The 13159-nt window shown below is 39.1% G+C and overlaps 1 protein-coding gene across 17 annotated transcripts in view; it reads right to left on the bottom strand.

Annotated features, from left to right (window-relative positions):
- dennd3a (DENN/MADD domain containing 3a) overlaps window positions 1-13159 on the bottom strand; it is a 220883-nt gene that overhangs the window by 101896 nt on the left and 105828 nt on the right. For 15 of the 17 annotated variants that reach the window (XM_068031304.1, XM_068031312.1, XM_068031317.1 and 12 more), the window contains 3 exons: window positions 8165-8320; window positions 6108-6243; window positions 1037-1140 (listed from right to left, as the gene is read on the bottom strand). In XM_068031304.1, coding sequence (XP_067887405.1) covers window positions 1037-1140; window positions 6108-6243; window positions 8165-8320 — 396 coding nt within the window. The remainder of the gene's footprint in view (window positions 1-1036; window positions 1141-6107; window positions 6244-8164; window positions 8321-13159) is intronic. The other 2 variants (XM_068031308.1, XM_068031315.1) reach the window with 1 other exon arrangement.

The following is a 13159-nucleotide window of genomic DNA, read 5'->3' as shown; positions in this document are numbered from 1 at the left end:
GTATTTTTCTATGTTCTATGTTCTATGTTCCTAGTGGAAGAGAAAAGAAAAACAGTAGAGAGAAAACTGAAGTTTTTTTTTTCTGAAGTAGCTCCATGATAAATGCTATATTTAGTTCCCTGTAACACTGCAAATGAAATGACTTGAACCACCATTGCAGCACATTACAGGAAGTGGAATTCATAGGTTATTCATAACTGTAGAATGTTACCCATATCCTAACAGCTGAATACATTGCTGGTAAATTAACACATTCAATTTTAAATTCCAAAGAGTGTTAAACTGTCATAATAGAAAGCCCAGCATGTTGCAACAACAATGCACCATGGAAAAGATTTTAAACAACTACAATATCTGAGGTGCTCAATACCTAATATCAGCAATGGTGCCATGGATAGGTTCCAAGCATAGGCCAATAAATCCCCACGTAAGAAGACAAAAGAAGCCACATGTAGCACATGTTTACAACTCCGATGAACTAGTTTAAAAAAAACGGAATTGAAGGCAACATGTCTTGAAATGTGAAAATTCTGCAGTAATCAACTCTTAATTTAGAAGCGTGGAAAAGCGAAGAAACAAAACTTAAAAGAATTAAAACTGTTCACAAAGAAGTTGCGTAGCAGCTCTGTGCAGCTTAGAGGAATAAAGTTATGAAGTTCATTCTCCTCCATCACTGTCAAGCTCCCCACACCATTTACTTTGGACACAAGGGCAATATATCGTTGCACAAATTTCATTACCATCAGTGATTGGACAGGAGACATCATCTGAATGACATAACTCACTCCTGGATGAAATACCTCATCCCGCTACCTAACAGAGATTTATACAACCTGCATAAAAAACAGTGAAACTGAAATCTTGTTCAGGGTTCTCTGGATGGGAATCCAACACTACTGCTAGAAACATTCCTCAATTATTTTCAATCTAACAGTTAATTTAGGATTTACTTTAATGGTCTATAATTTTCTGCACAATGTTTTGAAGAATTGCAATTAATAAATTACTAAAGCATGATACCCCTTCAGAGTTTTACCTGTCATTTTCAGAGTAAATGTGGAATTCCATGTAGCCAAAAGCATCCATCGTACCACTCAAACGGGCTTTAAGGAAGGAATGGAACATATAGGTCTCCAGTACCTATAATTTGTAATAATAAAACCATCTTAAATAAGTGAACAGTATATCTAGTTCTAATACAAAACCAGAGCTAGGACGATCTTAAATACCAGACTTAAGAAAGCAAGGCCAGTTATCATTAAGGACCCTATGTCATCATTTTTCATTACTTTGTAATTCCTCACACTCAGTTCAAACCCGTACTTTCCTTTAAATCAAGACGAAGGGAGTGCATGAAGTGGAAAGAGAGATATTTGAGCAAAGCTATAATAGAAAAGCAAGAAATTTATAACCTAAGAAAGTTAAACAAAACTTAATAATTAATCCAATTGCTTTTTGAATGCTTGAGCAGGGTGAATAGTTATTACACTAGGCTTAAGGTTTTGCTCTGTAAGCTACATGTAGTCAAACTGTGAGCCCACTGTTTAAAATTTCGTAACACACACATACCCTGGGTAGCATTCCATTCTTAATTATAACTGACAAAACATCTTTATGCCAAGTTAATTTTTTTCTTTCTTCAAGGTGTTTTATAAGTATATTAAGGGTAAGAGGATTACCACGGAAAGAGTAGAGCCCATTAGGGACCAACTTGGCAATCTTTGTGTGGAGCCGGAGGACACAGGTGAGGTTTTAAAAGATTACTTTTCATTGGTGTTGACTATGGAGAAGGATAATGTAGGTGTAGAGATCAGGGAGGGGGATTGCGATATACTTGAACAAATTAGCATTGAAATGGAGGAAATATTAGCTGTTTTAGCAGGCTTAAAAGTGGATAAATCCTCAGGCCCAGATGAGAGGCATCCCAGGCTGTCATGTGAGGCAAGGGAGGAGATAGCAGGGGCTTTGACACAAATTTTCAAATCCTCTCTGGCCACAAGAGAGGTACCAGAGGACTGAAGGACAGCGAATGTGGTACCAATATTCAAGAAGGGTAGTAGGGATAAACCAGGTAATTACAGGCTGGTGAGTCTAACATCAGTGGTTGGGAAAATATTGAAAAAAATTCTGAGGGACAGGATTAATCTCCACTTGGAGAGACAGGGATTAATCAGGGATAGTCAGCATGGCTTTGTCAGGGGGAGATCGTTTCGAACTAACTTGATTGAATTTTTCGAGGAGGTGACTAGATGTGTAGATGAGGGTAAAGCAGTAGATGTAGTATACGTGGATTTCAGTAAGGCTTTTGATAAGGTCCCACATGGGAGTTTGGTTAAGAAGGTAAGAGCCCATGGGATCCAGGGCAATTTGGCAAAGTGGATCCAAAATTGGCTTAGGGGCAGGAGGCAGAGGGTAATGGTCGAGGGCTGTTTTTGCGATTGGAAGCCTGTGACCAGTGGTGTACCACAGGGATCGGTGCTGGGACCCTTGCTGTTTGTAGTATACATTAATAATTTAGACGTGAATATAGGAGGTATGATCAGTAAGTTCACAGATGACACAAAAATTGGTGGTGTTGTAAATAGTGAGGAGGAAAGCCTTAGATTACAGGACGATATAGATGGGCTGGTAAGATGGGCGGAGCAGTGGCAAATGGAATTTAATCCTGAAAAGTGTGAGGTAATACATTTTGGGAGGACTAACAAGGCAAGGGAATATACAATGGATGGGAGGACCCTAGGAAGTACAGGTCAGAAGGACCTTGGTGTACTTGTCCATAGATCACTGAAGGCAGCAGCACAGGTAGATAAGGTTGTTAGGAAGGCATATGGGATACTTGCCTTTGTTAGCCGAGGCATAGCATATAAGAGCAGGGAGGTTATGATCGAGTTGTATAAAACGCTAGTTCGGCCACAGCTGCAGTACTGTGAACAGTTCTGGGCACCACACTATAGGAAGGATATTATTGCACTGGAGAGGGTGCAGAGGAGATTCAGCTATGAAGAGAAACTGAAAAGGCTAGTGTCGTTTTCCTTGGAGCAGAGAAGGCTGAGGGGGGACATGATTGAGGTGTACAAGATCATGAGGGGCATTGATAGGTTAGATAGGAAGAAACTTTTTCCCTTAGCAGAGGGGTCAAGAACCAGGGGGCATGGATTTAGGGTCAGGGGCAAAAGGTTTAGGGGGGATTTGAGGAAAACAAATTTCTCCCAGAGGGTGGTTGGAATCTGGAACGCACTGCCTGAAGAGGTGGTGGAGGCAGGAACCATCACAACATTAAAAAAGCATTTAGATGAGCACTTGAAACGCCATAGCATACAAGGCTATGGGCCAAGTGCAGGAATATGGGATTAGAATAGTTGGCTGCCGTATGGCCGAGACAGACACGATGGGCTGAAGGGCCTGTTTCTGTGCTGTATAACTCTTTGACCTTATGACTCAATATAATCATTTCCTCAGATTTACAACCATGGTTTAGCACTAAATAATTCTGATTTGCATTAAGCATGTTCATGTCCACTTCATATCCCTTGATTAATTTTTTAAAAACCAGGATCATATCCCCATTATGTTCTTGTTTCTTTCAAACAGCATCTAAGCTAAATTATAGTGTACAACATTTTTAATTTAGAACATTTTGAATAATTGTTTGCAGCCATATTCCACAAAAAATAACAAGAATGGAAACATACCCTAAATTGCATAATAAAAAGGAGTAGAGGAATGGAAATATCTAAGAGTGTGGATACACTGATATTGAAACTTAGAAACATAGAAAATAGGAGCAGGAGTAGGCCATTTGGCCCTTTGAGCCTGCTCCACCATTCATTATGATCATGGCTGATCATCGTACTCAGTAGCCTGTTCCTGCTTTCACCCCTGTTTTTGCTACCAAAGTGGATAACCTCACATTTATCCACATTATACTGCATCTGCCATGCATTAGTCCACTCAATCAACTTGTCCAAATCACCCTGAAGCCTTTCTGCATCCTCCTCACAACTCACCCTCCCACCCAGTTTTGTGTCATCTGCAAATTTGGAGATATTATATTTAGTTCCCTCATCTAAATCATTAATGTATACTGTGAATAGCTGGGGTCCTAGCACCAATCCTTGCAGTACCCCATTACTCGCTGCCTCCCATTCGGTAAAAGACCCAATTATCCCCACTCTTTGTTTCCTGTCTGCCAACCAATTTTCTATCCATCGCAATACACAACCCCCAATCCCATGCACTTTAATTTTGCATGCTAACCTCTAATGTGGGACATTGTCGAAAGCCTTCTGAAAGTCCAAATAAACCACATCCACTGGCTCCCCCTCATCAACTCCACTAGTTACATCCTCGAAGAATTCTAGTAGATTTGTCAAGCACGATTTCCCTTTCGTAAATCCATGCCGACTCTGTCCGATTCTACCACTGTTCTCCAAGTACTCTGCAATAAAACCTTTGATAATGGACTGTAGAATTTTCCCCACTACTGATGTCAGGCTGACTGGTCTATAATTCCCTGCTTTCTCTCTACCTCCCTCTTTAAATAGTGGGGTTACATTAGCTACCCTCCAATCTGTAGGAACTGTTCCAGAGTCTAAAGAATCTTGGAAGATGACCACCAATGCATCCACTATCTCTCGGGCCATTTCCTATTTAAGTACTCTGGGATGCATACCATCAGGCCCTGGGGATTTATCAGCCTTCAATCCCAATTTCCCCAACACCATTTCTCTACTAATACTGATTTCTTTCAGTTCCTCTGTCTCACTAAGCCCGATGTTCCCCAACATTTCTGGTATGATACTTGTGTCGTCCTTTGTGAAGACAGAACCAAAGTATGCATTTAGTTGGTCAGCCATTTCTTTATTCCCCATAATAAATCCCCCTGTTTCTGACTGTAAGGGACCTACATTTGTCTTCACCAATCTTTTTCTCTTCACATACCTATAGACGCTTTTACAGTCAGTTTTTATGTTCCCTGCAAGCTTGCTCTCGTATTCTATTTTCCCCTTCTTAATCAATCCCTTGGTCCTCCTTTGCTGAATTCTAAACTGCTCCCAATCCTCAGGTCTGTTGCCTTCCCTGGCTAATTTATATGCCTCTTCCTTGGATCTAATGCTATCTCTAATTTCCCTTGTAAGACATGGTTTGGCTACCTTTCCCGTTTTACTTTTGCGCCAGACAGGGATAAACAATTGTTGCAGTTCATCCATGCGCTCTTTAAATGTTTGCCATTGCCTATCCACCGTCATCCCTTTCAGTAACGTTTCCCAATCAGTCACAGCCAACTTGCGCCTCATACCTTCGTAGTTTCCTTTACTAAGATTCAGGACCCTTGTCTCAGAATCAACTACGTCACTCTCCATCATGATGAAGAATTCTATCATATTATGGTCGCTCATCCCCAAGGGGTCTCGCACCACTAGATTGTCAATTATTCCTCTCTCATTACACAATAAAACAGGACTGAGATTGAGAAATGTGATGCAAACAGCAAGTGGATTTTAGATATCGGGGCAATGGTACAATGATGAGTGGTGATGAATCTGTAAAAGACCTTGGTTAGAACACACAATTAGGAGTTCTGTGTGCAGTTTTCAGCACACATTACAAAAAGCATCTTGCAGCCATTGAAAGTGTGTAATGTAGATTCACTAGAATGAGCAGGAAAGATTAAGTGTGGAACAGGAAAAAAATAAGAGAATCAAACATAGGTGTTCAAAATTATGAAAGTGCTTCAGAAAGATTTTTCCACTCATCAGTGAAATGGCAACAATGAGCATAACTTCATTATTCCAAATTAGCACTTAAAAATAAAGAGGAAGCTCTCAAGGAAGTTTTCTGCAAAAAGGTCTTTTAAAATATGAAATGCATTATCACAAATGGATATTGCAGAAAGTCACTCTTGACATTTAAGAAATTAGACAAAAACTATAAGATATATTGGAGGGAATAGGGATACAGCAGTGACATCAAATTAACGCAGATAACTTCATTGCATGAGACAGCATGATAAGAATGGACCAAATGGTTTCCATCTGTACTGAAATTTGTATGAGTCCACGGTACCAGTAAATTTGCACATGTGCAAACCATATGTAAGTGATTACCTTTTTGTAAAAAGGGCGATCAAAAACGGTTCTGGTCTTCAAAAATTCTTCACTGTTGAAGACACGATATTCATAATTAAGATGGTCTGACACTTCCCTGCAATAATAATGGCTTTTGTGAATTCTGCAGTGCAGTCTTTATTGGATCAGCATAATTTTGGTACCCAGAATGGAAGAAAGTTAAAATTACTGAAGGTGGATTTAAGCCAAAAAATTTCAATGCATGATCAACACAAGTTTTTTTTTGATAAACGATAACTCTGCCTTAGATAAAGAAGCACTACAATTCCAGAGGAAAACTACAGAATCAGAAATTTAACAGAGCACACTTGATATTTTGCACAATACGACAACGCTATTTTGTTTTTTTCCATCCGAATTTACCAGAAAAAGCTCTTTTCAATATTTTTGTAGTAGAGATGGAAAAACAGTTCAGAGGCTTCCATTTTACTTCAAACAAGTCTATTTAGGCGATTGTGACAGCACTGAAATGATCGTTGCTTCTGATGCATGGCATTCTCCCCTGTGCTGATGATCATAGTTTTCTTCCACAAAAAAAAGACACAATGATAATTTATATTTCCAAGGAGATGTAATAAGGATTTATGTAAACTTGCTATGTAGCGGTTGCTTCCATTTAAAGAAATCAAGATCCTATTAATCATCAAATTAGTCATTGGGGAGGCAGCAGTGTAGTGGTAATTTCACTGGACTAGTAATCTAGAGCCCAGGCTAATGCTCTGGCACATGGATTTGAATCCCGCCACAGCAGATAGTGAAATCTGAATTCAATTAATAAATCTGGAATTAAAAGCTAGTCTAATGAAACCATTGTGGATTGTTGTAAAAACCCATCATAATTATGAAATATATCTAGCAGTTCTGATGAAAGGTCACTGACCTGAAATATTAACTTTGCTTCTCTCTCCACAGATGCTGCCAGACCTGCTGAGTATTTTCCAGCTCTTTTTGTTTTTATTTTATATTAGACATCATTAACACCAATTTTTAACCAACTCCCACCAAAAAAAATCCTATTTTTTTCACAGGGTTAATTTACTTAAAACAAAATCTCCTCCTGGATTTGAGGGAAGATCTGAAATTTCTCAATTGTCTATTTAACACAGATCAGGTTTAGGGACACAGCTGCATGACATTTGTGATGCCAGCAAGCACATTGCATGTTGTACACATCACACTGACATCATAGATGCATGCTCATTTCTGCACACATTTTTTTAAAAGGAAAAGAAATGAAGGCTGTGCAATTTGAATTTTTTTTTTTTAAAAAGGGACCTGCATTTTCTCCAAGCACTGCTGTTAAAACTACAGTCTTGATACTGCAGCAAACAAACCTCCGTCCTTCACTCAACAACAATTTACAAATACAGACAAAGATGCCAGAATTGGAAGAGCACAGAGATCTCGGAGGGTTGCAGAGTTCCTTCTTGGGTATGGAGCAAGTATAACAGTGCACTGACATAGTTGCCATGCTGATAGTCCCGACAATTGAATCCAACAATCAAAGACGAACTCACACAAGATACTGCTTATGCAAAGAAAAAATCGGAATACATTCACTGTGCATAATTTCCAATTACTTTTATTTTTTCACCATCAAAGTGGTCGACTGGCCTGAGCCACACGCCCACAACATCAAAGCAAGCAGCAGGGTACGGCCCCAAAATCCCACTGCGTCTGCAAGGTGGGCACCCCAGTAACACCATTAATGACATGGATGTTCCTTCAATATTCAAATGATTTGCTTCTAGTCAAGGCAAGGGAAAACCAATGGATGGAAATCTCACCCCACTGCACAGAGCAGGATCATAACTTCTATTCTGATGAAGGGTCACTGACCTGAAACGTCAACTCTGTTTCTCTCTCCACAGATGCTGCCAGACCTGCTGAGTATTTCCACCATTTCTTGTTTTTATTTCATAACTTCTAAGCTGTGTTTCAATTTTATTTTTAATTTTAAAACATTATCTAAAAGTTAAATGAGAATCCAGTGGTGAGCCCCATAAAAGAAGTGTCCATGAAGTTGCAGTTCATACCTGAAGATATTAACCATCAGTTCCAAAGATAGTTCCTGAATCTGCGAGTTCAGATTCTGCTGCCAGTCCCTTCTGCGTATTCGTAAATCTGAAATATCTGTGCAGGAGCCCAGGTGAGATAGTTCCAGATCATAATGCAACTGTAGTTTTTCAACCCTGGAAAAAAATTAAGAGATTTTCCTAATATAAATTAAAATTTTTGGTAATAGAATCAAACTTTCTCAGGTCTTCTTTATAACACAGCCTCCCTCAGATATTACAAGTGTAACTCAGGTTGACAATGGGGAAATACACAAAAGGATGTGGATTATTTAAGATTATTACGTTGGTGACGTCTTGCATATAACCTTTCTCTCCCACCGCAAATAAACAGCATCAGCCAACAGGAGACAGAACAAAGTTAAATAGTAAATAAGTTATTATAGCATAGCAACTTAAAACAATTCTCTACAGATAGGTTTACTGTCCAATGTTATCCTCATCATGTACGTTCTGATACCAATTTGTCAGTCTTAGTTTTGAGATGATATAACTGGACACGTCTCACGTAGGAGTCAGTAGCTCCTATGATTAAAGGATATGTTTTACTCTGTTTTGCAATCCAACAAATTCTGATTAGCGTGACAGAATCGACAATCCAATTCCAACTTATACAAATGTTGATCAAAAGACATAACAGCTAACCAATCTAAATTAAACTCACATCAGAATAATTTAGGCTGAGATCTGATGATAGCTTGAATATCCTACCATGCGAAATAGCTATTTGCAATTTAGCAGTCACAGAACCTACAGGCTTAAATCATCACTAACAGAGCACAATTTTCAATGCAATAAAATTGCAAGGATTCAAATAAAGTGCATGCAAGTTTTTAAACACAAGGCAAGACCTTAGGAAAGGTTTTGGGGGAACTGTCCATTTCATGGAAAGGAATATCAATTCCAAGTCAGCTTTATTGAAAGGAACAGAAGAGGGGCCTGCTTAACCTGGATGAAAGCTTTCATCATTTCAATGGAGAGGCCACGCCGAAAGATTAACCTTTCAATGGTTGAATATCTGAGACCCATGACTCAATTTTAGTATGGTCATCAAGGTCAAGACTTATTTTCTGCATTTTTACTTTTGTAATACTCTAGGAAAAAGAAATAGCTCCCAAACAGCATTGGAGTCAATACCTTACACCACATAATTTTTGAGCAAGTTATCTATTATACTATCTACATTATTGACCTGAAAACTGAACAGCTCAAATACCAGCAACTAGTGAAGCATAGAATTTTGCAATAAAAGCCTACTGCCAGTGAAGATGAAGTAGAAATACACATGAATGGAAAGAATAAGTGCAATACTACTTCCTATCAGCATATCATAAAAATTATTGGCCACAGAGGAACTCATTATGAATTCCTGGCAACTGGACGGAGGAGGAAACACTACTTCATCTCGGCCCTATTTAATTCATGTGACGTTATCACGGTCATTAGCAATTTTCGAAGCTTCAGAGTGGGTGAAAAGCTCCTCAGTCAAGCCGTTATCCATTAGATAGGGAAAGGAGTTTGTAATAATCCATGAAGGAATAACATCCTACTTCTTTGCATACTTTCCATCTTACATTAAGACAGTGTCATTCATGGGTAGCCCAAGACTAAAAAAAGAGACATGTGCCACCTCTCCAAACATCCACAACAGTCATTTTCAATTAATTAAGTGCACAAGAACCACTTAGCTGTATTTTACTTATATCAGTCTTATCTTTGCAATGGCACCAATGCCACATGGAGCCACAAATCTTTTCATTTTCTTAGTACTGTCATGGGCAAAGATTTAGCATTTAACAGATGCACTGATGCGTTCTGCAAGAGAACTTACAAAAGGGGAGACAAAATCAGGCCCAATGTAAACTGAAGGGGAAGTAGAAGTGGAACATTAAATCCTAGCCGTCAATATAATGGATTTGCTTTATAGTTGACAACCAACAGTGCACATTTCAATCACCAACAAGAATCTTAAACTTAAACAAAGCCAACTACGAAGGTATCAGGGGAGAACTGGCTAAGGTTAATTGAGTAAACAGACTGCAAGGTCTGGTAGCAAATGAACAGCGGGAAACATTTAAAGAAACAATTCAAAGGGTTCAACAAAAGTACATTTCGTTAAAAACAAAAACTCAACAAGACCCATCCGTGGCTCACTCAGGAAGTTAAGGAGAGTATTAGACTAAAAGAAGAGGCTTACAATGTCACAAAAAACAGTAGCAAGTTTGAGGATTGGAAGTGTTTTAGAAACCAGAAAAGGGCCACCAAAAAGTTCATAAAAAAAGGGAAAAAAATAGAATGAGTAAACTAGCCAGCAATATAAAAACAGATTGTAAGAGCTTTTATAAGTACATAAAAAGGAAGAGAGTAGCTAAAGTAGATGTTGGTCCCTTAGAGGTAGAGACAGGAGAAATCATCATGGGGAGTGAGAAAATGGCAGAGGCACTGAACAAATATTTTGTGTCTGTCTTCACAGTAGAAGACACAAGTTCCATACCAGAAATAGACAGTAACCTAGGGGCTAACAAGAGTGAGGAAATTAAGAAAATGATATCAGCCGAGAAAAAGTATTGAGGGACTAAAATCTGACAAGTTCCCAGGACCAGATAGCCTACACCCTCGGGTGCTAAAAGAGATAGTTGCAGAGGTAGTGGATGCGCTGGCTATGATTTTCCAGAATTCCTTAGATTCAGGAACGGTCCCATCAGTTTGGAAGTTGGCAAATATTATACCACTTTTCAGGAAAGAAGGTAGAGAGAAAATAGGGAACTTCAGGCCAAATATCAGTCGTTGGGAAGATGCTGGAAACTATTATTAAAGATGTCTTAACAATGCATTTAGAAAAGCATAGTATGATTAGAACAAGTCAACATTGTTTTACTAAAGGGAAATCCTGTTTGATAAATTTATTAGAGTTTTTTTGAGTATGTAACTAGTAGGGTAGATAAAGGGGAACCAGTAGATGCAGTATACCTGGATTTTCAAAGGGCATTCGATACGGTGCCACATAAAAGATTAATAGGCAAGATAAGGGCTCAAAGTGTTGGGGGGTTAATATATTAGCATGTATTGGTTAACAGACAGGAAGCAGAGATTGGCATAAATGGGGCATTTTCAAGTTCGTAGGCAGTGAATAATGGGGTGCCGCAAGGATCAGTGCTTGGGGCCTCAGCTATTTACACTCTTTATTAATGACTTGGATGAAGAGAGAGAGAGTAATGTATCTAAGTTTGCTGATGATACAAAGCTCGGTGGAAAGGTAAGCTGCGGGGATGACAGAGAGGCTGTAAAGAGATATAGACAGGTTAAGTGAGTGGGCAACAAGGTGACAAATGGAGTATTATGTAGGGAAGTGTGAAGTTATTCACTTTGGTCATAAAAATAGAATAGCAGAATATCTTTTGAAAGATGTGAAACTGGTAAGTGTTGATGTTGAGAGAGACCTGGGGAACACGTACAAGGAATACACAAAGTTAACATTCAGGTGCAGCAGGCTATTAGGAAGGCAAATGGCATGTTGGCCTTTATTGCAAGGGGATTGAAGTACAGGAATAAAGAAGTCTTACTAAAATTGTACAGGGCTTTGGTGAGACCACACCTTGAATACTGTGTGCAGTTTTTGTCCCCACATTTAAGAAATGATACACTTGCATTGGAGGCAGTACAGCAAAGATTTACTAAATTGGTCCCTGGGATGAGGGGGTTGTCCTATGATGAGAGGCTGAGTAAATTGGGCTCGTATTATCTGGAGTTTAGAAGAATGAGAGGCGATCTAATGGAAACCTACAAGATTCTGAAAGGGCTTGATAGGGTAGAAGCTGAGAGATTGTTTCCCTGGTCAGGGAATCTAGAACGCAGGGGCATAGTCTCAGGATAAGGGGCCGATCATTCAAGACTGAGATGAGGAGAAATTACTACACTCAAAGGGATGCGAATCTTTGGAATTCTCTACCACAGAGGGTTGTGGATGCTCCATCGTTGAATACATTTAAGGCTGGGATTGATAGATTTTTAGTCTCGCAGGGAATCAAGGGATATGGGGAGCGAGCAGGAAAGTGGAACTGAAGCCCAAGATCAGCCATGATCATACTGAATGGCACAGCAGGCTCGATGGGCCATATGGTCTACTTCTGCTCCTATTTCTTGTGTTCTTGTACTTCCAAAGAACATCTATGATTAATGATCTATGTAAGGGGTCAGACATTACAGGAATTGATACAGTAATAATGTGGAGTGCTGCACTGTCAGAGGTGTCATCTTTCAGGTGATATGTTCAACCGGAGATCCTGTCTGCCCTCTCAGCACCAATCGAAGAAAAGTAGTGGGAGTTCTCCCCAGTACTAAAGTCAACATTTATGATCAACCAATATTACTAAAACAGATTATCCAGTCATTATCACAGTGCTGTTTGTAGGACCATGCTGTGTTAACAGTGACAACACTTCCAAAGTGCTTTACAGCCAATAAAAGTAATTTTGGAGATCCTGAGGTCATTCAAGACACGATATAAATGCATCTTTCTTTCTCAGACCTCATCACTTAATGCAACTGCTTGAAGCTTTGAACTTTTTTGACGATTTCATTAAAAATGAAAAAGTCAAACTTTATCAGTAAAATAAAAATTACACAGGAAAAAGTATCTTTCCTGCACAGCAGTGTTAGATTTTCTCAGTTGCTGACAGTAGTGAATAAAAACTAGTTTCAACCTAGTGGCACTCTAGTTATATGGCATGAGAATGAGCATGTGAAAAAGTTAAAATGTCTTAAAAGGACTATATCAGTCTGATATTATTTACCAAAATCGTAACTGGACTAGCCATAGAAATACTATGGCTGCAACAGGAGGTCAATGGTTGGGAATTCTGCAGTGAGCAACTCACTTCCTGAGGAGTGTGATAGAATACTTTCCACTTGCCTGGATGAGTGCAGCTCCAACAACACTCAAAAAGCTCGACACCA

The sequence above is a fragment of the Heterodontus francisci genome, chromosome 5 (assembly GCF_036365525.1).
Source record: "Heterodontus francisci isolate sHetFra1 chromosome 5, sHetFra1.hap1, whole genome shotgun sequence".
NCBI lineage: Eukaryota > Metazoa > Chordata > Chondrichthyes > Heterodontiformes > Heterodontidae > Heterodontus > Heterodontus francisci.
Note: the sequence above shows the minus strand (reverse complement) of the source record. Positions and strands in the feature narration are given on the sequence as shown.